Below are 23,379 nucleotides of genomic sequence, written 5' to 3'. Positions count from 1 at the left end.
TTCCAGGTTTAACCACAAAAAAATTGAAAAAATATTAAAGAAAACAAGAGTAAAGACCTCTGAATGCATGAGCAATCAAAACATGATGGTCAAGACCCATGTGAACCTCCAGAGGGTTCCTCAGGTCCACAGGTTCCCAGTGTGAGCCATCAGCTGCCTGATGAGACATCCCTAGCAGGGGCAACCTATGACTACCTAAGGGTGGTGATGCCCTGGCACAGATTGCCCAGAGAGGTTGTGGATGCCCCATCCCTGGAGGTGTCCAAGGCCAGGTTGGACGGGGCCTTGGCCAACCTGATCTAGTGGGTGGCATCCCTGCTATGGCAGGGGGTTGGAACTGGGTGATCATTAAGGTCCCTTCCAACCCAAGCCATTCTATGATTCTGTGACAGCCACTTTTGCATTGTTGTGCACGCACCCAATTAACTTTCCTAGAGGACAGACAGTCTTCCTTGGCAGCTGACCACTTACCACCTTCATTTATCATTTATCATTTCGACAACATAATGGATGCACGATTGGAGCTTCTTCTGTGGGAGGCTGCAGTAGTCAAGCGATGCCGCGGAAAAAGATTAACGCTACAAATGGATCATTCCAATTAAATCCTGTTGAAACCCAACACAACAAATCTGCATGCCTAGACTGTACTGCAGTGCGGTGGCTTTAGGGCTGGCCAAATGTGACACTGGTGACTGTTCTTCAGCTTCACAAGGCAAACAGATGGCAAGTCCAAACCCTATGGGAAGCTATCAACAATGTCCTAAATATTTCAGTGTGGGAATAGACTTCAACAACTCATCATCTGCAGGCATGACACCCGAGTCTGAAAGTGCAGAATACACGGGTTAGTCTTCATTATGTGTATTCTTCTCCAGCAATGTGGACAGTTCTTTTTTCCTGAGTATATCTAAGAGAATTTGTGTTCATAGGTTAAAATGTTTTCCCATTCTCTTTGTCCAGTGCCACTCAGAACACTTTAGATGCATGCATTGTATTTATAAAGTACTACATGGAAGTTTAAACATCATTGGTACCCTTAACTGTTTATAATTTTCTTTCATATCTCAGGAGAAAAACAGATACTTAGAAAAATCAAAATGTTAGGAACTCAGCTTCACAGGCATTTGTGACTGTCATTTAGAAAAGCAATTACAGTGTGCAACATGAAAAATATATGCATAGCACTTTAGGTAGAAGTAGTTATTCGTAATGGTATCCACTTACAGTTAACTTGGGTATATTGAAAATAGACTTGTAATGAAGTGGATAGAAAGTCTCAATATCTTCAGCGATTATGAAGAAGGATTCTCTGAAAAATCAAATTAACAAGACAGAGAATTTTTCCAAAATGCGGTCAGGTTACCCTCTCATAATTGCCAGTCCATGTGTAAGGAATAAGAACATATTCTTTGTTATGCACTGAGCAAGAGCTTTGTTGTAAATTTCAAGTACAAAGGGCTTTATTTTGTGTTCAACATTCTTTTCAACAATTATATTCTCACAATCTAAATGTTTTAAATGGTTCTACAGAGATTAGTATCTCACAATTCCTCACCTGCATCCAGTAATCAGCCCTGAGAGAGCAATTTTTTACTCATTTTCCACTTCTAAATTGGCATTATATTTAATGAAACTAGAATGACTTATTTTTACAACAGCAGTACCCAGGAATGCCTATGCACATATATCCACACACATAGGATATATATTCGATGGTCTCTTTTTTCTCTCTCATTCAAAAAGCTTATTTTTAATTGTTGTAAATTAAATTAAATACTGCCATGTGAAATGCTCAACACAAGGATGACTCTTGTGACTCCTTAATGATGCCTCAAGCAGAAATTTAGTCATTTAAATGGACAGCTCAGAAAGTCTGCACTTTGCACCACCAAAGCGTGGAGACACCGAAGTCCCGCTGATGGGTGTTTCGTGGCCGCAGGTCCCATCCTCTGAACCTCTGTCACCAGCCCAGCCACAGCCACACCACACTTGTATTCCACAAAGGATGGCGTCTACACCTACAGTCCTCAACATCCACAAGGCAGGGCCCCAGTATAGTTTAATTTATTGGCATAGAAAGAGCCTGCAGTGCCCATGCTTGGTACTCAGAGTCTGAATCCAACCTACCGAGTGGGATGGTATCCTACTCCACAAAATAGAACATCCTTCAGGTACTTTGAAAAGCAATTTGATGACGCAGTACAGCACAGGGGACCAAATTAAATCAAATAGTACAGAATTTAGACAACTTGATGCAAAAACATATTTGTTAACCCACTCAATACTAAGAAGCAAGGTATAAAGTCCTACGCCAAATCCCTCCTCTGCTCAACACTGTTTTAATGGGAATCGTGTGCAGTTGCTAACAACATCAAGAGATACTTTTAAAAAAACAGAATGCTCAGTTTCTGAAGAAATGAACATGAAAACCTGATACCCTGTTAGTTGTACTGCTTAATTTCAGAATCACAGAATTGTAGGGGTTGGAAGGGACCTCAAGAGATCATCGGGTCCAACCCCAATAGGTTGCAGCTGCACTCCAGAGCAAGCAATTACATCCAAAATGCTGAACTTACAAATGAATTTAAGGGAGATATGAGGGGAAAAAAAATGGAAAGAAAGAAAGAAAAAAAGCATAGCATTCCAGAATCATTAAAAGGAAACAGAAAAGATCACTGGCTAAATTATTATCCTAAAGAAGAATTAACTGTAAACGTATCTTTGGGTCATCTTATTGATATTTCTCTTCTTCATACAAAGATGTATTAGTACATTCTGCCTAAGAATCCACCCTCTACATTTGGTTCACCTGCTAATTCCTTCTCTTTCCCATTCCCTTTTGAGCAGTAACTTTGAAAACTGTCACTCAAGATACTACTAAAATTAAGCATTATTATTTCGTGAAGTTGAATTTGTTAGAAGTTGTTTGCATGCAGCTTCTGTACAAGTTCAGTTCTGCTCCTCGCATCGCACGTCAGGTCAGGCCTGGTAAGTGCAGGGCGAGAGCGTGAGTCCTTGGGGAGGAATACAAACTAAAGCAAGCAAGCAATAAAAATAGCCCCCATAGACTCTACGTATTATAATGGAATCTCTGGTGCAAATACTTTACTTTTGATACTCTTAGAAGAATTCTTATCACGGTTTGGTAAAACGTATCAGGACATCATCCAATGATTCCACAACATAGCTTTTTGTCCTTTTTTAAAATGTGAGCACAACTTGTGAGAAATAGCAGATGATTACATACCTACTACAAAAAAAATTTCCTCTGTGTTGCATTTATTTAATTCATACCTGAATGCTTTCTGCATGATTACAAAAGTTGAAATGCCCTCTTCTAAACTACAAGCCACATTTATGAGGAAATAATCCAGTCCCACCTCTGGGTTGTGATCTTTTTAGTTTAAGAAAACAGCTAATATTTAAAGTCAAGAAAAATTCATGCACCTTCAGTGTCTATCCCGGGAATCGAACTACAGTGCCTGCACACAGTGTCTATGAAAAATCGTAAGAGCTCTCATCCCCATTCTGTATAGGCAACATCACCCTCTGTGGTCTGAACACTACTGAACCTTACCCACGTAGGCATCTCCACATTGAGACCACGTTTTGTACCTTTTTATCATAGAATCATAGAATATCCCAAGTTGGAAGGGACCCATAAGGATCATCGAGTCCAACTCCTGGCACCGCACAGGTCTACCCAAAATTTTATACCATGTGACTAAGTGCACAGTCCAATCGCTTCTTAAATTCAGACAGGCTTGGTGCAGTGACTACTTCACTAGGGAGCCTGTTCCAGTGTGCAACTACCCTCTCGGTGAAGAACCTCTTCCTGATGTCCAGCCTAAACTTCCCCTGCCTCAGACTAACACCGTTCCCGCTGGTCCTATCACTGGTGATTACGGAGAATAGGTCCCCTGCCCCTCCACTCCCCCTCGCGAGGAAGTTGTAGACTGCGATGAGGTCCCCCTTCAGCCTCCTCTTCTCCAGACTGAACAGGCCCAGTGACCTCAGTCGCCCCTCATGTCTTCCCCTCTAGGCCCTTCACCATCTTTGTCGCCCTCCTCTGGACACTCTCCAACAGTTTAACGTCCTTTTTGTACTGCGGTGCCCAGAACTGCACACAGTACTCGAGGTGAGGCCGCACCAGCGCAGAGTAGAGCGGGAAAATCACACTAATCTAAATCACAAGGCCAAGCTGGGAGAGTTGGCAAACTTGAGGGCTAGGAAAATCATCTGGAGGAAAGCTCTTGAACAGAAGGATGACCGAACCAGAGAATCACAGAATGGTCAATGTTGGAAGGAATGTCTGGAGGTCATCTTCTCCAACCGCCTGCCACCTAGAGTGCTTGTCCAGGAAAAACGCAAAGTGTTGAGGAGTCTGCCAAGGGTAGCAAGGCTCCACAGTCAGACCTAGAAGTGCCAGTTGTGTGACTTACAACTCAGAGTACCAAAGAGCAAGAGCAGCTTTCCACTTCCATTTGTAACACAGGTACTTTGCAGAGGTGCATGCTCCACTTCTGGCAATGCTCTAATCCCTATACCCAAAGTATGTAGGTGAAACAACACATTCTTAAGTTATTAAGTTTTCCTTTCTCCTGATGACCAGTGAGCAGATTTTTTCTAGTGTCAGCCAGGAGGTTTGGAAAGCTTTGCGGGAGAGTGCCTCTTGTGCAATGTGCTGTACCAGACATCCTCATATTTGTGATCTGTCCTCTACAAGACCAGTAGATCAGCCACCAATCTGCTGATCTCATGAGCCAACGATCTCCTCGAGTCCTTTCCAACCTGAACTATCCTATGGCACTGCTTTCCAAGCCAAGCAGGTAACAGCCTGCACCACTGCATTTTGTGTTGCTGTCCCAGAGGGCTTGCTGGAGCCCTCCTTCTCCTCCCTGCTCCCTCCACCGACTGTGCACCCCAGCTCCTGTTCCTGCTGGGAGTGTGGACCGAGCATGGACTGAAGTAGCCACAGATACAGAACCAGGTTCTGGGCTGAGATCTGTAGGTGTTGAATGTTGAAACAAAAAATGCATTTCTGAGCCTGTAAGGAGGAAAAGATGAATGGGGAACATCAAACAGAAGGAGCTTTGAAGAACCATCAACATAATCTGGATTACGCCTTGGATGTCCAACAAAAGTGGACATTGCTGGCATCAAGATGAACCAACTCATGCTTCCCTTGGAGAGCAAGCCGTGAGATACCGAAACATTTCTCCTACCCAAGCGACGGAGATGGATACAGTTCACAGGAAATATTGAGCATGGAAATGGAAATGGAAAGGAAATCTAGTGATTTTTGATGACAAAGCAGTAGCCCACGATGTGGCATGCTTTTGCTGCTAACCTTCAGGCTTGCCATGACCACTTCACTGTCTAATCAGAACAATCTTCCCTTGCAGGATACTGCTGCCTTCTCACTGGGTTCCCAGCAGAAGTTAACAGCCACTGTCTCAGGCACCAAAGCTCTGACCCGCAAAAACAGCTTCTGTCCTCACGATCACAGCTTTCTGTCTCACACTGAGAGGCACCAAAAAAACTGCTTCCCACTAGAGTTCCGCTTCTCAGCCATTCCTGAAATTTGGGCAGGCCTTAGACCATCCTCAGAGACTCCTAGAAAGTCAAATTCCTGAAAAAGAAAGCCCAAACTACAGTAAAAAATACACATACAATCAATTTGGCCACACGACTCAATAGAAAATATGATCCCATCTTTGAAACTAAGACCCAGATAATCTCCTTACCCAAGCAGATGAAACTCCACTATGTACAATTTTGCATATCTCCAACAAGAAGGAACTATGAGCAATAAATAAGAAACTGCAATAAACATCATTATATATTGCATGGGTCTTTATCATATTTGAGCTTAGGAGTTATTTATATGTATTATTCTAATTGTACTAGAAATTTAAATGCAGGTTTCATATGGATCATAAAAATCTGCAAATATCACAATGAGCAATATACAAATGCATCCATACCACTGAAAGCCTATGCATAATAAATAAAATATTAACATGCAAGATAAAACAGAACCTATCACACCACAAATTACAAGGCAAAATTCTAGAGTTGCAAAGAAAGAATAAACTTCTAAATGAAAATTACATAAAATGGTAGTTAAGGCAAGGTACATCATTGTAATTTGAAGGTATAAATTTGACAAGAAGACTTTAATTAAAGCACAGAAAGCTTTTCATACCCCAAAAAATGAAAGTAAATACTACACATCAAAGAAACACAAAAGGACTAAGATACAGATTAATAACTAAAACATTCTAACAACCTTAAAACTGCCTTTTGGTAACCTAATGCAAGGTCTATTTTGCACTCACCTACTTTCAAATCAATTAAAGCAAGCAGGTTTTTTAATATCGTACTCCCTTTTTTCTTTATCGCATCACTGTATAACAAGGTTCTGAGGGAACTAAAGGTGCACTTCTGCAGTTACATATGTGAACAACTGAACTCTCTTTCAGCATAACTTGACGTTGGAAATTCTTTTCTTCGTTATTGGAAGTGTTGTACATGTACATGAACCAAGAAAATCAAAGAAAAGAAAGAGTAAAATTATAATTCTGTGAACTGGCATACGATGAAGTGAGTAGAAAAAAAAAATAAAAGACAGCTTTGACTCCGTCAAACACAAAATTTTCAAGGCTTTACACCAAGTAACCAACTACAGGAATAGGTCATTGAATAACATTCCCTCAATTAAGTTTGGTTGTGGTGCTCCTGGAAAAACAGAGAAGACTAAAATGACTCACACAAACAAAATTCTCAAAATATCAGAGCACTGCGGTGTTATCTGCACTTTTTTTTACCCCCAGAGTAAATGTAACGAAGCACGTACCTTTCCATGAAACCAGACAGATTACTTAAGAGTTTGATGCACAACAAAGGCATGCACATAGGCAGTTACCTGGAGTAGTTATTATGCTGTAAATCCACACCTGGCTTACACCATGCTAATCTGTTCTTGTAACCGTAACGTAAATCATGGTCAGACCTGGTTTGAATGAATGTCCATACCAGTTACCCTTTGCTTTAAGAATGCCATATATAACAGAGCTCAACCATGTTGAAAAGTGCAATTATATTTTTTGAAAAGTGACCTATTTTGTAGGAAGATATTAAAATAGCTTTACTCTTTAACAGAGCACAGGATGCAAAGGCATGTGACAAGTTTCTCTCTTCTCTCATTAAGGAAATGACAGAAAACGGAGGTGCTAAATGACTAGGTAGACACAATAAACAAAGGGACAAAAAGAGCAATAAATAGTAGGGTCAAAATTAAAACATTTTAAATAGTCAAAGCAGTTTATTTCTGGAAAACCCTTTGAAATGGAAGACTGGGACAGAAGTGTCCACGATTTAACCAGCAGCATAGAGCTACGCTGATGAAACACAAGCCAACGGGCCCATGGCTGCCCGTTGTGCCCAGCATGCACTGCCTGGTTGCATGAGCCAGCCAAGGCAGGACTCACCCCATCAGTGGTTGTGGGATGAAAGAGGCATTTTGGGGATGCCGTTCACCTGGTTGTGATGTCTTTTGACATCCATTATGTCAATGATCCCGACCGTCCCTTTCAGTGCTCCGTCCCTGCTGTGTACTTGGTGCCATGTAGAGACAAACCACGGCCTTTCCCCCATGCTCCCTCCCCTTTCTGATAAAGAAAGAGAAGCAGCAGTGGGCGGCCCAATCCTGTGCCTCTACCTGTGATAAGCACCATTTTAGCAATGCCTACTTGTACGTGAATAGCCACGACAGCCCATTATTTAAAACCAACTTAGCATTCCCCATATACGCTAACTTTGTGCTAATGTGACTATGGCAAAGTCAGCCAAGCACTGTATTTAAAAAGAAGAAAATTCATTTATTCCAATTACGCTGACACTACTGAAGACACAACTGGCTCCACAGATCTTTAGCATCTAAGTCCAAAAGGTTTTAAACAGTAGCGTGGAGGCAAGTGAAGAAAGTGAGATGCTTCTCTCCACCGTCCGTTTTTCTGAGTTAAAGTCACAACATTACCAAAATGTCAGGTCAATGCCATTCATGCAAAAATTGCATTAAAGATAAAATGGCCACAATTAGCTGAAGGAGTTCAAAGTATCCCAGGCTTCACACAATAATATTGTATGTTACCTTGTGAATAGTGAAAAACGTGAAAAAATAACCCGTGTAAATACAAGCGTCATGCTTCTGACAGGTTTATTTAATGACTCAAATATAGCAAATTCACACATTATATCCCTTTTCTACGTAGGGATGTAACGAGAAGCTAGAGCAGCTCGTAGCAGCAACGAGAAGCTATTGAATCCCATGTACCACGCCGCTACCTTTCCCTAGAAATAATTATCCGCTTTTATTACACAACTTTGAGTGATTCCTCAGAGTGGCATCACGCATAATCCCCTGCATAACGAACCTCTGGATTCATTTTTCATTTCAGCGAGGGAAATTGCGGTTATCGGCAAGAGGAGTCTCCTTCAGGCCTGATTTGCATTCAAGAGGCTGCCAGTTGGGGAAAGTTTCTCCCATTTCAGTAATTCTGTCTCCCAGCAACCCGCGCTGTTGCCAGGAGAAACCCCGGGGAGAGCTTCCTGCGCACCAGCCCCGCTGCAGTCCTGGGGGTGCCGCTTTGTGCGGCGCCGCTTCGTGTCGACGCACGGCCGCCCGTGAGAAGCATGCTAAGTAGCCGGCGAGGAGCTCCGGGGACTCGGCAAGGGATTTTTTGATTTTTTTTGATTTTTCTTCTTTTTTTTTGGAGAGGGCTTACTGATGAATGACGTAGTCCTTCATGCTGCGGTGTAGTTAGAGGTGATAAGGAAGCGCGGGGTTTTTTCATCGGGGCGGCGTTGTCTTGGGAGCAGCGTTTGACAGCTGGATGTGCAGCTCTGTAAACATATTTACTGAATGTTTTTAATCTATCGAGCATTGTGTGTGCATGCTAACTTCTTTTTTTGTTGTTGCTTTCCAGCTGCCAAGAGCAAAAAGCACATGCAAACAAAACAAAACAAAAAATCCCTTTAGATTGACTTAACCTTTGCTTCTCCTTGCAACACCTTCCAAAATGCAAATGCAATGGGTGGTTAAAAAGTAATTCCTGTTTTTCCAATGACAGTACAATACTTATAGCCGAACACTTGGCCTGCATACAAGCTGTTTAGTGTTTAGGCATAACTACCTGACAAAGGGGAAAAAAAAAAAAAAAAGGAAAAAGGAAAGAGAAAAAGTCATGGCATGTTATCACGACAAGACTTCCAAACAAATTCATCCCATGTCTACCTGTAAAGAAGTGGTAACCCCAAATTTCAGAAGTTGTCTTTCAGATAATAAACTGCTATTGGATGCGAGGTGCTTCCACGAGGAAGCATACTCTGTTTTACATCCTTTCTGATTTGAATCTTGGCATAAGGAGTGGAATTGTAATGAAATTTAATAATTTATGGAAATTGATGGCTTGAGCATATTTGAGGCAAAGATCGTTTCTTACAATGAAGAAATAGGTAATTAACCCTGCTAAATAAGAAAGGTAAATTGAAATTTGAGAAATGCTAGACCACATCTGACACTGTTACTCAACATGGTCCTGAACTGTACTTCGATGAAAGACAGATCTCATTGTTTTTAACCCACATTCCATCTAAATTTCAGTAAAAAATGGGTAACCAGTTAGTTCTTTATATAACACACCATATCATGTAAATAAAGTGTCAGAAAACTTTATGAAATTAATCATTCTAAACCTTAATAGAAACTGTATTTCACTTGTAGTCTTTGCTTTATGGCATAATCTCACTCAATATTCTCTATTTTAGACTTTCAGTCTAAAGCTGAAGAATTTGAGACCTTCAGTCTAAAGTACACTGGTATCAAATTTGCATCCACAAATAAGTTTTATATTTGCCCATGCTTAACAGACTTTATAAATCATTAAAGGAAAAAACATCTAACATTTTTCCGTTTGTTCCTTATATATTACTGAAAAGCATCCTAAAAAACCTTAAGCTTACATTTTAGTTTGCAATTCTCTTAAGAAGTCTTGCATCTTACACAATTCAGCAAACTGTCAGAATATCAGGGAGAATATATTTAAAACTTCTCAAACTAACAGCGCATACACATTTAGGCACACAATAAGCGTGAGGTACCAGATTTTTCCGTAACGCTGGACAGGACAAATAGGTTACAGAAACACGGACGTTTCCATGACATACTAAGTGACAAGCAGCAAGGGATCAGGCTGTCCCATTCAGCTGGTCTCCCTTTTGCCACTCACCCTTGGTAGGAAAGTATTGATGACTTATGAATAACAGAGCTGATGATCCCAACTCAATGATTTCCAGCATGCTTTGCCAGTGCAGTGCCCCTCTATCGTTACAACTCAGCACAATTTAAAGTTTAATGATGACGGATTCACTGGCTGCTGAGAAAATGACTGGATGAACCCATGGCCATGCCCCTAACGATTTAATTCCACTGGGGGGGCTTCCCACCAGGCCATGAACATGAGTGAGAAGTCACACACTTTCAGCCTTAGCTCATTGCCGTGGGCAGTCCTGCTGGCTGCCTCCTGGTGCTGGCGATGGCATCCAGACCACCAGAACCAGTTTGACCCCAATAATTTGGTTAGTGTTTAAAGAACGGTAAAAATAGTTCAGTGTGGACTGAAATTCCTCTAAAGCAAACAGGTGTAGAAGCAACCAATTCAAAGGGCGAGTTCTGCTTCTGAATGTTTATTTATTTTTACTGTTCATAAACTATAAATCTTTAAAAGATCTCCAACTAAATGCTGTATTAGAAATCAACTAAATGGGTCCTGATGGGATATATCGTCTCATTTAAAAACCTCTCGTGAAGTGAACTCCCTGTAAGAATGTAAGATCTACTATCCTTCATGCATATAGAGTCAACTAGGGTGTAATCCAATCTGTCTAAATCCTGTGAAAAGCATACGATACTTCCAGAGGCAGGGGACAGAACAAGAAGAGCAAAGGAGTTCCCATAAAATACCTGTCCATGCTGTGCAGGAATGTAATAAAAAGAAGTGTTTCTCTGAAGGAAGAGAAAGTGATCTCTGCTGTAAAACTTCAGTACATCCACCAGGAGGTTTACAAGAATGACCTATCTCTGCTCAGCCTGGAGAAAATCGAAACAAAAAAGTTTTCTTCTTAAGTTTAAATGGAATTTCCTGCATTTCAGCTTTCTCCAAAGCAAGAGTCTTGCTCCACCTCTTTATTTTATGTAACATATACAGACTTGGAATTAAACAGTTAATAACAGAATCATACACTGTACCAATGACTTTAAGAATTCTTAGGTACACAGAGCTCCTAGAGCAATGTTTTGGTCTAAAATGTAAGTTATCCTTTGATATGCAAACAGGAAAATATTGGGTAGTAACAAGACTGCAGCTGACACCAACACTAGCGCTACTAAAATCTTTTGTCACTGCTGCTGATAGTGACAAGTCAAGAAAGATGTTAACTAAGTGATGACAGTTTAAGAAAAAGAAACAAGAATGAACAGAGGACAAAAAAACATGCCTTTTGCTGAGAGAATAGAAGAGTTTACTTTGCTTGGTTTATGTCTGATTACGTCTTTGGGTTTGTTTGTTTTTTTTTAAATAGGTTGACCAGCAATTTAATTACCATCTAAATGTACTTCTGGAAAACCAGAAAACACATACTACCATGCTTTTCATCCTCATGAAGAAAACCGTAACAAGTGTCAATAGCTGGAAGATCAGACAAAACAAACCAATTCAAAATATGCATTTTTTAATGGAGAGAGATGAGAAACACTGGAGCAATTTATGAAATTTTGCAGTGGGTTCTCTGTCAGAGGACATTTTCTCTAGAGAGCATGATCTGATTCAAGTAAGAATTAATTCATGGAAATGTTGTGCTCTTTTTTATGCAGGTCAGACTGAAGTTCACAATGACCTCCCCCAAAATGTGTAATTATCGCTCTATTAATCTACAAATATAAAGCTAAAAGTTTTAACAGCTTTAAATAATTGTAAGACTGTCTACCCCTGAGTTGTACCTTTACTGCCTCAGGAAAGTTAACCCACCCCAGATGTACCTGAGTGTCTCTGCAAGGAGCATGGCTGAGACCGGGCAGAAAATACATCCTGGCACTACTCACTGGGACCAGTAGGATAAAATACTCCTTTAAATTAACAGTACTCTGCTATCTCAGGCTATGTAGCTGAGAAAAAACTCCGTGGGCATATATATGTATAGGATTACATAATGTCTGACACAGGGGGTTCCCTCTGTGTTATTAGGGCTCCTTTACTAGTGCTCCTACCCCTATCATAAAATAAAACAGCCAGTTAAATAAAGTGAGTAATATATACTCACAAAAACGTAAAAATATTTCAACGACACTGCAACTAAAATTAATTCTGAAAACTGGAGTTCTACTAGAAAGGCAGAAGCAATAAATAATATGCAATTTTACTATGGAACATGACATCGTACTGCGCCATTACATAGAAATCCTATGAAAGACATAATTTTCAAAAACGAATGCAGCAGCTCTACTGCAAGGAAAGAAAAGGCACAACATCATTTCCAGATTATGAAATTTGTTGAAGATCAGATAAATCCAACTACATTACAAAAAAGTGAAGTTTACTACTGTTTGCATTGTTTTCAACTCACAGCTTGGTATTTTATCAAACTTTCACTCACTTTTACAAACTGAATCACTGAATCCTCTGAATCACAAACCAACTACTTCCAGCCACTTCACAGAATTACACGTCATAGCAAAGGTTTAACTCCATAATTTGCTTAGACTCAGACCCTAAATAAGTAACAACCTTATGATAAAACACCAAAAAAAAGGCAGACAAGGTCAAGTCTCACATAATCCTGTGGTCAGCAATTCCAGAAAGGAATGCCGTGTAGCTCTTTGCAAGGCTGAATTAAATGCAACTTCCAAGCTGAAGCTGTCACTTGGCTTTTTTTTCCTCTCGTTTGGGCTGCAGCACAGCCTGAGCTGCTCTCTGCACTCACAAGCAGGAGCCCTCAGCCAAGATGTTTCCCAAAAATAACAAATCCCACAGAGGGGCAGAACGCATCCACGCCCATCAGACACCTGTAAGGCAGCAGGAACTTGGTGCATCGGGACCAAGACGTGCAAGCAGGTGCAACGCAACCTTCTCCACGGGGATGGCAGCAGTGGGGTGAACAGGCTACATCGCATGAGGGAGAAGGAGCAAATCAACAGCACCTTCAAAGGGAATGCATGGTCAAGGGGCTGCAACTCTTCATCTCGGCCCTTATCACCGCTGAACACGATGGACACCTCAGGTCACTGACCAGTGCTAGTTCCTGCTTCATAGAAAGGTCCGGCAATGTTTTCCCCAAGCGTCCACACACTAAGACAAAGTTCGGCTCACAAAGAAGACGACTTAGATGCCCAAGTGTGGTCACGGACCTATGATGTGATCAGAATTGGAGATGCGGCGCAGCACACAGAGCTTGAGCTGTGTCATGGATAGGAATGGGCTTCTCAGGAAGGGTTAGCAGAGCAGTCTAGGATGGGGAGCTGCACTCTACAGGAAAGAGCTCCTTGACGGCACAAAGCTCCAGTGTGAATGTAGAATCACGTCTGCTGAGCGTCTCTGTGTCAAGATCAGGGGGAAAGAAACGATGGACATGGTGTGGTTTGGGGTCCATTACAGAGCTGCTGACCAAGAGGAGGGAAGTCCGCAACGAGCCAACACAAGTCTCCAGACTGCAGTCCCTGGTCCCCCTGGGAGACTTCAGTTCCCAGACATTTGCTAGGAGGGTAACACAAAATTGTGCAAGCAATTCTGGAAGCTGCACTCGTGACAATTTCCTAACAAAACTGCCAGAAGGACCAACCAGGGATAATGTTTTACTTGACCGGCTGTTCACAAGCAGGGAAGAACTGGCAGCATTGCAGCCATAGATGGCAGAGAGTTGCAGCGACCATAAGATGATGGAGTTCAGGATCCAAAGGAAGGCTGGAAAGGCAAACAGCAGATTTAGCATTTTGGACTTTCAAAGAGCAGACTGGCTTATTTAGGTAATTGCTATATAGAAGGTCCTGCAAGGCTGCCAAAGGGAGAAGGTGCCCTCCAGAGCTGTATGGTTTTTGATGAAAACTTTCTAAGAGAGTTAAGGAATAAAACAGCATGGAGGAAAACTGGGAACTTCATCAGAGGCACACAGCTTCTTAGTGAACTAAAACACAAAGAGAGAGCATACAAGAAGTAGAAACAATAACAAGCAACAAAGGAAGGATGGAAAAGCATTTCATAGGCTTCTAGACATGAAATCGAAAAGGCCAAAGCTGGAGTTAAAACTAGCTATGGACATAAACAGCAATAAGAAACAATTCCAAGAAAATGACAGTTGAAAAAAGAAAAAAATTAGGTGCATTAATGAATACAGAAAGCAACCTAGTAGTAGTACAGAAAAGACTGAAGTACTCAACACTTCTTTCGCCTAAGTCTTCAAAAAGACTGTTCCAAATCCTCCCATGCACCAGCACAGACAGAAAGGAGAGCAGCAAACAATGTGGGGGGAAAACAGGTAGGAAACTACCTGTAGTAGTAGGAAACTACTTAAAGAAGCTAAAGGTGTTAAAATCCAAAGAGTCAGATGAAGTTTGTCCAAGGTTGTGGAGCAAACTCACTGCTGTGACTGTCACAGTGTTGTGACAGATACAGGGTAGTATCTAGAAAAATCTAGGTGATTGGTAGAGATTTCAGATGCCTAGAAATGGGCTACAATAACAGCCACTTTTAAGGAAGGCAAAAAAGGGGATTGAGGAACTATACACTGGTCAGCCTCAGCTCAGCCACAGAAAAGATCATGGAATGTGTCCTCTTAGAAACCATTTCCCAACACAAAGAGAGCAAGAAAGTAATCAGGAATAGTCAACACATTTACCAACGGTAAGTCATGCTTGACCAGACAGGCTGCCTTTCACAATTACACGACGGCTATGCAGATTAGGGCGAAGCAGTGGATGTAATACATGTTGACTTTCGCAGGGCTTCTGACACCATCTCTTACGGTATATGCATTTGGAAACTGTGAAAGTACAGGCTCGAAGAACAGATTGCTAGACACTAGACATGTCAAAAACTGTCAGGATCGCGAAAATCAGAAGGCAGTGATCAATATCTTGATTTCTTGTGTGTAGCACGTTATGCCAGGGGCTGATGCTGGGGCCAATATCATTCAATACCTTAAACAAGAACATGAATGATGCGACAGAAAACACATTCAGCAGGTTTGAGGATGACACTAAATTGAAGGTGAGAGTGGACATGCCAAACAACAGACCTTCAGTCCAATGAGACCTTGAAAATTTTCAGGTCTGTGCCAACAGAAACCACATGAAGGTCAACAATGAGAAGTACAGGTTCTGCACTGCTGCAAAATAATCTCAGCCCTGCTGGAAAGGACTTGGGATTATGCTGCTGGATGCCAGGTTAAATATGAACCAGCAATGTGCTCTCATTGCAAATAAAGCTAACTCTCTATTGGGCTGCATTACAAGGAGCACAGATAGCAAAACGAGGAAAAAGTATTCTCCGCTACGCTGTACTGGTAAGAATTCACCTGGAATGCTGTATCTGGTTTGGGGTCCTCTGTTCAAAAAAGATGTTAATGGACTGGCAGGGATCTGCGAGGTCAACGGTCAAGCTGGTCAGCAGCCTACAGCACACAAATTGGGCTTGCTTCAGCAGGTGAAGGGAAAACTTAGGGGCTATATCACAGCAGCTGAACAGAAGTGAGAATGACAGCTGAGCAAGCCCTTCACAGTAGCACCAGTATTGGAAAGGGAAGCAACCACAAACTGTGCCTTGGTTCACATTAGATATAAGGAAACGCTCACTAGAAGCCAGAGCAGCACTGGAACAGGAGCTGGACTGAAGATCCCTTCCAGTAAATATTTCTCCAGATCCACAGTCTAAAAACACTTTAAACAGAGGAAATATTTCTGAGGAAATGTTACACAGTGTTTAAAATTTAACTTGCCATTCTTTTCGCAAAGTAGTTAACATCTTATTTTAACTTTTGCAATTCAGTGGAGCTCCAAGCTGTTATTAAGTACATGATACCACGCTTAGTCATAGAATAAAAATGCCAAAAAAAATTGTAATTGGCATTATGAGAACTTTTTTTGTATGACAGCACAAAAGTGTTCTATCTATAGAGCTGAAGAGCATAAACAGGGTCTGGTGTTATCTTTTGCCCAGGCTTTTATCAACAAGCAACAGGAAGGTGCCAATTTAATCTATCCAATACGCTACCCTTGATACCATTTCTGAAGTTCATTGCCCTAACAACATCAGCCCCTCTCCGCACCCCTTTGACTACAACTTCTCCACATCAGACATAACATTCTTCCTGCTGCCTTTAATTTCATCTTCACCTTCTTGCCAACTCCAGGATTTTACCAAGCACCTGTACAATCCAGTGTTTTTCTATGCTCTTGAACACTCTTTCCACTCAGATTACGCCACCAGACATTTATAATTCTCCCTCCAGCACTTATGGACCTTATGTATTTATTTTTTTTTCCGAAGTTCACAGGTTTCATGAAAGACCTTAGATGCCTGGCACAAAAATACTTCTGAAAAACTGCCTTGTAAAAGGGAGGAATGATCACAAATACTGCAGCATCTGGGTGCCACTGTAACTCCTATTTAGCAGTGATGATGATGTTGCAATGTTTTCTGTTCCTAGGACAGCTGACAGAAGGCAAAATCAGCTCAACTCGAGGTTGCTACTTTGCTTACCTAACAGCTCCCATTTATGCAAAATGAAGGGAAGAACATTGCAAAACCACTGAATTATCTTTTAAGAAGTTAAGTTTTCCAAACACTAGAGTTAGAACACCCACACCATGTTTTGATGTCATTATTAGGTATTATGTAACAGAGACGTTAAGGGTTAGGTAATGTTTTTAAAACCCCGCACAAGTCTATTGCAGCCCTCAGCATAAATTAACCACAAAACCCACGTATGACCAAACGAAAACCAGCCTCGTTGGCCGCTCCACCAATCGATTAGCTGCTCTTCTCACCCCAAGCCCACCCAGGAAACACCATCACGCGGCTGAATTACGAACACAAATCCCCTCCCAGGGCGTCCCGCCCGCCCCTCCCACACGGCTGCGAGGCGGCGCCCGCCATTTTCCCTCCCTCCCCGTCCCCGTCCCGCCTCAGCGCGCATGCGCGGGGCCGCCTGAGGGAGCCGGGGCCGCCTGAGGGGCTGAGGGGCGGCGGGGCCGAGGGGGGGAATCGCCTTTACCTGCCACCGGGATGCGCTGGCTCCTGCCGGGTAGCGCTTCTCCCTCGAGGGGCAGCCGGGAGGCTGATTCGCCCATCCTGAAGGTGGAGCTGCGGAGGAGGAAGAGGAAGAAGAGGGGGCGTCGCGGCGCCGTTGGCATCGCCCCTGAGGGGAGTCGTGGGGGGCGGGGGGGGTAATGGCGGCGGGGCGGGGAGCGGCGCGCGGGGCGTTGGGACCGGCGGGAGGAGGAGGAGGAGGAGGAGGAGGAGGAGGAGGAAGAAGAAGAAAATGGCGGGCGTGAGGCGGCGAGGTGCGAGGATCGCCCCCTGCCGAGCCGCCGAGGGCACCGTGCCCTGAGGGGCTGCCTCCCGCTCGGCCTTGGTGTGCTGCGAGCTCTGGGGGTCGCCCTGAGGGGGGCAGCCCCCTCTCCTTTCACTCACGGGTGTCCCTTGGGTGCTCTGAAGGGTGCTGGCGGCACTGAGGCCGCCCTGGCTTGCTGCGCTCTGGAGGCGTGTGCTCTGTGGGCCCGAACCCACGTTAGCTCTGCCCGCTGCACTTTGGCCCTGGCCTTTTGCTCAGAGCACCATAAAACACCCGTGTGATGTGCTGTTTGCTCTCTCTGTGCACTTAATACATGGTGGTTTTGAAAGGGGGCTGCTTCAGGGGCGATTTTTGTATGCCTGTTCCTCTTGGGGTATGCCTACGCACCACAACCACCCTCTGGGTTTTTGGCTGTGCCCCCAGTTGGGCCAGGGGGGAGAGAAGTGTGCAGACATACTCAGGAAAATGTGCTACACAGGTTCCTCGTGCAGTAATATGACCTATTCTGTAATCTCTTTTTTTTTCCAGAGTTTATGGCTATATGTAGCAGTCACTTCTGTTTTGTTTAGCCATCACACTGCCTCATGTCAATCATGCAGAGTTTTGATTTTTTTTATATGTATGAAGAAGATGCTCTAAGTAATGCATCCCCAGATACCAGTGTCTGTATGTATGTTTGCAATAAAAATACAGAAACAAAAAGTGAACGGAGTATAAGTACTTGTAAAAAATAGCCACCATATTTTGGGGAGTGATACACACACTGAATATTGAAGATAAGCCATCAGCCAGTATGGGTTTTTAACACAGAAGACATATAGAAGCTAGAACAATGGTTTTCTTTTGCAGACAATTGAAGCTCAATCTGTTCGTAAAGTCATGGTCAATAGAAGGGAAGTTCTTAGAAAAACTGTAGAATGCAAAGAAGGTTTGTGAACTAGACGTGAGTCTTGCACTGTGAGTTCAGAGCAAGGGAAAAGATAATGCACAGATAGGACGCAAAGGTTATAGAAAGGAAATGAGTAATTCAATACAAAATTCATCTGGAGGGGCCTGAAGAAGTTGGATTGTTGGCTGAATAGGAGAAAATGTGTTGAAATGACAGACCGATGCCTAGTCTATGAGAGGAAGGCCAGATAATTCTCTCAGAAATACTCTATGACAAAGGAATGCAGTTCTATTCAGCTCCTAATCAAACTGGAATTTACAAGGATATACTCTTGAGAGACAATTTATTCAGATTTATAAAGGAATTGTGTATTTACAGCAATATTAAGAATTCCCAGATGCTCACAAAAGAATCTGGAGAAGCAGGAAATCCATGTTGTAGGAGCCAGGCTTCCCGTAAAACGAAAAGCTCACATGGGAACCGGAGAGACAAGCTATCCTCTCTGTCTTCAGGTTTACCATTGTTCCTCTACATGAAAGGCAAACAACATCATCTGAGCACAAGTAGTCCCACGATTACAGTCCATTTTTTCTGTATATATATAAGGAGAGATAGATACAGTTAGATCAATGAGAAACAAGACCAGAGAGGCCCTCAAGTGACTTCTAAAAAATCTGCAATAACCAGAAGAAAACCGGTTAAATAAAGGAGTGAATATAGAGATGCATACAGCATATAACTGATATTTTGAATATACAGGTTACTAAAAAGTGGAAATGCTCAATAATAAAGCGTGGATTTCATTTGAAACATATTCACCTAATTACTGTTTTCTCATATCATCCATGCTGACGATTTCCAACTCTTGCTTCCTTCATAAGAAGCCTCTAGCGATGATGACATCCACTGTTTTTATACAGACCAGTAGTGAAAAACTCTTCCACTGTTGTCTCCATTTTCTTCGGGTCACCACATGTATCTATACTCACTCCACCACCTGCCAAGATCATGTTTCTAAAAAATTCAGCAGTTAATGTTATGACGGACAGCAATGCAGTTTTTCCCCTAAGAGTTAATGTTTCTACTGGCGAGGCTGAATGTTCAACCCAAATCGTTTACTGAGAGCATTCCTGCTGCCTCTGTGAATGGTTCCATTTTCATTGCCATCTTCCTTGCATGTACCAAGGTCAATCAGAGGTGAAGGACAGAAAAACAGACTAATGTTTGGGCAATTCGGTCTTGCAGATGAAGTGGTTAAAACGTTTCAGAGCCCTGATGTGCTCTGAAAGGCCAGCAGCTGAAAAGCCAGCATCTCCTCCACTCAGTTCCCAGTGATCTTCCACGCCATGTATGCTGTCCCCATGATTTAAATTGTGTCTTAAATCATAGGTGTTCTTTCTGTTACATTAATTCTTACAGGAAAAATTGCTTTGTCACCCGTTGCATTCAGCTGCCTCATTTGTGAGGCTGACAACAGCAGAGCAGGGCACTAAGAGATTGGCGGTGGGACTCCAAAACAGTGGTTAGAGCAGTGACAGACAGCAGGGCTGTTGATGCATTTCAATTACAGCTATTACAGGCAGGAAGCAGTCTTTCATTCTGTGTTTGTATGGCACTTCACACACTGTGTTCCTGCTTCGTAACTGGATCCTAAGTATTAAATAGTAATAAGCCATGATGCCACTTAACAAAAACTGCTGGTTTACAGAAGTGCTTTGTGCTTCTTCGCTCCGTGGAAACAGAATACTTTTTTAATTCAATAAAAATTACATTTCCTTACCTTTCAGGAAAATGTGGACTATACTCTTTTCTTGTTCCGGAGGTTAATATCTGTGTGGGAGAGTAAAAATCACACCCTAACTTTTTAAAGTTTTCCTGATAAGGATTTGCCTGTCCAAGCATGCACCAGAAACTGATATATTTGTATTTGTGATGTAGTGTGCTTCGCATTTAAACATAGGCTTTATATATGCCAACACACAGATTGAATCAAGAAGTGCTGGATAACAGAAAAAAGCCTGGGTTAAGGTATCTACGTGGTGCTTGGATTCCCATCTAATAATCACAGTATTTCCAGCACAGCAACTTCACAGCATATGTGGATAACCTTCAAGAAACCAGTGTGAAAAAGGAAAAAGGCGTGAGGGAGAGAACAGCAAGAAAAGGGGCGTGGGCTTACCTGTGTCCTTTCAGGCAGGGCTCTACACAGATTCCTAGTCATACAGTTTTAGGAACTTAAGCGAAATACATTTTTTTTTCCAGAACTTGACATTTACGGTACATAGTGTGGAGAACAGTCAGACTTGCTCTGATAATCGCCAGCCTTGGGCAGAGGGGATTTGAGCAGCTTGTTCTTGTTTCTCTCCTGTACAAACTGGGGGTGGAGGCCCGCAGGCTTGGCGTGAGAGGTTGCTGCTCTGAAACAGGCAAACGCTGGACTCTGATGCATGTCCTTTAACACAACACATAGTCCTTTCATTTGGGGTTGGATTTGCTAGCCCTTGTGGTTTTGCATTGATTTTTTTTTCCAGTGTAACAAGATTTGCCATGTCTTGAAACTAATACGAACTTTGTGTTGCAGGGTGCATCTGCTGGAAAGCAACCTTTATTTTCCTCTTTTTAATTTAAAATACACAGCAATAGAAGATTCTCCACAGGACTTGGTGGGGTGTTCAGTGCTTAATTACTCTTAAAAATATGCACCTTATTTTTAGCTTAGCTTCAGCTCCCATTAAATCCCAGCATATCTTTCCTAGAACGTAGAGATTTTCTTCTATCCAGCTTTTCTTGCTTTTCTTATTCACACTTAGTGTTACAGACTGGTCATCCCTCAAGACAGATGAATGGGACTGTTGGAGTTCATCCCAGTGAAGTGTGTTTTCTAATTCTGTAAGTATTGTCATTGCCCTTCTCTGAATCTCTCCAGGTTTTCAGCTGACATGTTTTCTGATTCTTCTTTTTTTTTTTAACTGCCCAGTCTGGTGAAGATACGAGTAATTAGTAGAGAATTCTGGTATGGGTCACAGCGAAGCAAGTACAGGTGTAATAGGGTTTCCTGATTCCTGCTTGGTTTTGCATTCATATATCCCAGGGCAGTATTAGACCTTTCAGCCTCCGAGGTTCACTGCTGTGATTCCCAAGGGCTCTTCAGGAATTTATTACCGATGTATAGAAATACATAGATTATGGCAAATATATAGAAAATTGGATTCAGTGCCTCGTCATTGGCACCATTTAAACTACTGGTATAGACTTGCACCAATCCCCAATCTTTGTCATTACCACTTCTGCAGTTTTAGGGCCAGCTGCTAGCAGCTGGAAATTGCTGTCCATGTTCTTCATCGTAATTGATACAAATGTCAAATCGCGGAGCTCAGAACTGATGCCTACATGACAGCGCTGTAAACACACCAACCCTACCATGATTGCTTCTTTGCAATCACATTTTGTGGCCAGGCAGGTAACAATCTCTGCAAACAGCACGTATTTTCATCAGAACAAACCCGCTGCTCCCCCAGTTTTAGCAAAAAGACACGAACTGCTTCTCAGGAGGTTTTATAATCAAGGGAACTGGAGACTTTAAGTGCCCCAATTCTTTCTGGAAACAACAGACCTGAATTCCTGTATCAACAGCTGTATCTGTTACCCCAGAAGGACAGCCAAGACGATAATACAGTAAAGCAATCTACATGAGACGGTTTCTAGAGAGAGGAGAGAAGATTAATCAGTCATTCATCCACCTTCCATTTGGGATCTAGATGAGCATTTAGATACAGATTAAGCTACATAAATTACACTAAAAATGGAACTGACGTAGAAGAGCCATCAGCACTGTACCTCAGAATAATGCGGTGATTTGGGATTTACAGAGGAATGTCAAAAACAATGGGCAATTTAATAGAACAGAGTACCATACATGCCAGGGAGGAGGTGAAAATGCAAGACACAAGCAGCCTCTTTATACAGGTTGTTCTTATGTTTTCCAAATACAGAAAAAAGAGCTAATGCAACAAGCCAGCTATCTGCAAGTCTTCTTATCAGCATGCGTAAACCTTGGTTCTCTTTCTTTCACTGGAGCTTCAGGATGCATCTACAGGTAGTACCCACATGGTGACACAAGCCAAGGTGACGCCTACACATGTGTTTTGGGGTTTGTCCATCAGTGTTCCTGCATGAAATGGGTTTTGAGCTCTCACGATACCCACTGGAGAGCTGGTCAGTGCAGGGCTTGGTGCGGCTGCCTGCACACAGGTGCACAGTGCCACTCACAGTGCCCCGGGGTGCACCACCTGCACTTCAGGTGCTTCCCCAGCCTGGCACGGGTCTCATCAACATCCTATATCTTATCTCCAAGCTCCATGCGTATATCTCAGATGCTGCGGAGCATTTCAAAGGGCTCTCGGCACCTGTGTGGGAGCAGCTGGATTAAGTCTTACCAACAGCAGTGTGTGGAGAGCAGTTTTGTTGAGAAATCATCACCAGTTTATGAGCTCTTTCACTCCAGTGACCATCAGACAGAAAACCCTTGCTCGTCTTTGGAGTTCAGATCCCCTGTGCATATGCAGACACCTAAAACATCTCTGGATCCTGACCCAGATCCTCCTGATCCTGATCCTACCCAGACACAAAGAGTCAAAGGCTTTAGCTGCCACACAGCTTTGCTCAGGGTTGGCTCTCACCACCGAGCTTATGTCCTGCGGTGAAGCAACCACCTGCCAGAACTGAATTAACACTTTGCAGCCAGGTAGCTGGTGGCCCAAGAGTGAGCAGCTGGCCAGTTTGCAGATACTTCCTTCAATGGTGTGGCTTCTCTCAGCTCCATAAACGTACTGGGCTTAAATGAAGTTACCAGCAGCTGAGGCTCA

The 23,379-nt window shown here is 42.6% G+C and overlaps 1 protein-coding gene across 6 annotated transcripts in view; it reads right to left on the bottom strand.

Moving 5' to 3' along the window:
* Nucleotides 1-20,265, bottom strand: part of MSRA (methionine sulfoxide reductase A) — a 277,042-nt gene extending 256,777 nt beyond the window's left edge. For 3 of the 6 annotated variants that reach the window (XM_040551817.1, XM_040551822.1, XM_040551820.1), the window contains exon 1: nucleotides 17,326-17,491. In XM_040551817.1, the coding sequence (XP_040407751.1) occupies nucleotides 17,326-17,464 (139 nt within the window). In that variant the 5' untranslated portion in view covers nucleotides 17,465-17,491. The other 3 variants (XM_040551819.1, XM_040551821.1, XM_040551818.1) reach the window with 3 other exon arrangements.
* Nucleotides 20,266-23,379: the final 3,114 nt, after the last annotated feature.

Source organism: Cygnus olor, chromosome 3, assembly GCF_009769625.2.
Source record: "Cygnus olor isolate bCygOlo1 chromosome 3, bCygOlo1.pri.v2, whole genome shotgun sequence".
Lineage (NCBI taxonomy): Eukaryota > Metazoa > Chordata > Aves > Anseriformes > Anatidae > Cygnus > Cygnus olor.
This window is presented reverse-complemented; position numbering and strand designations above follow the sequence as displayed.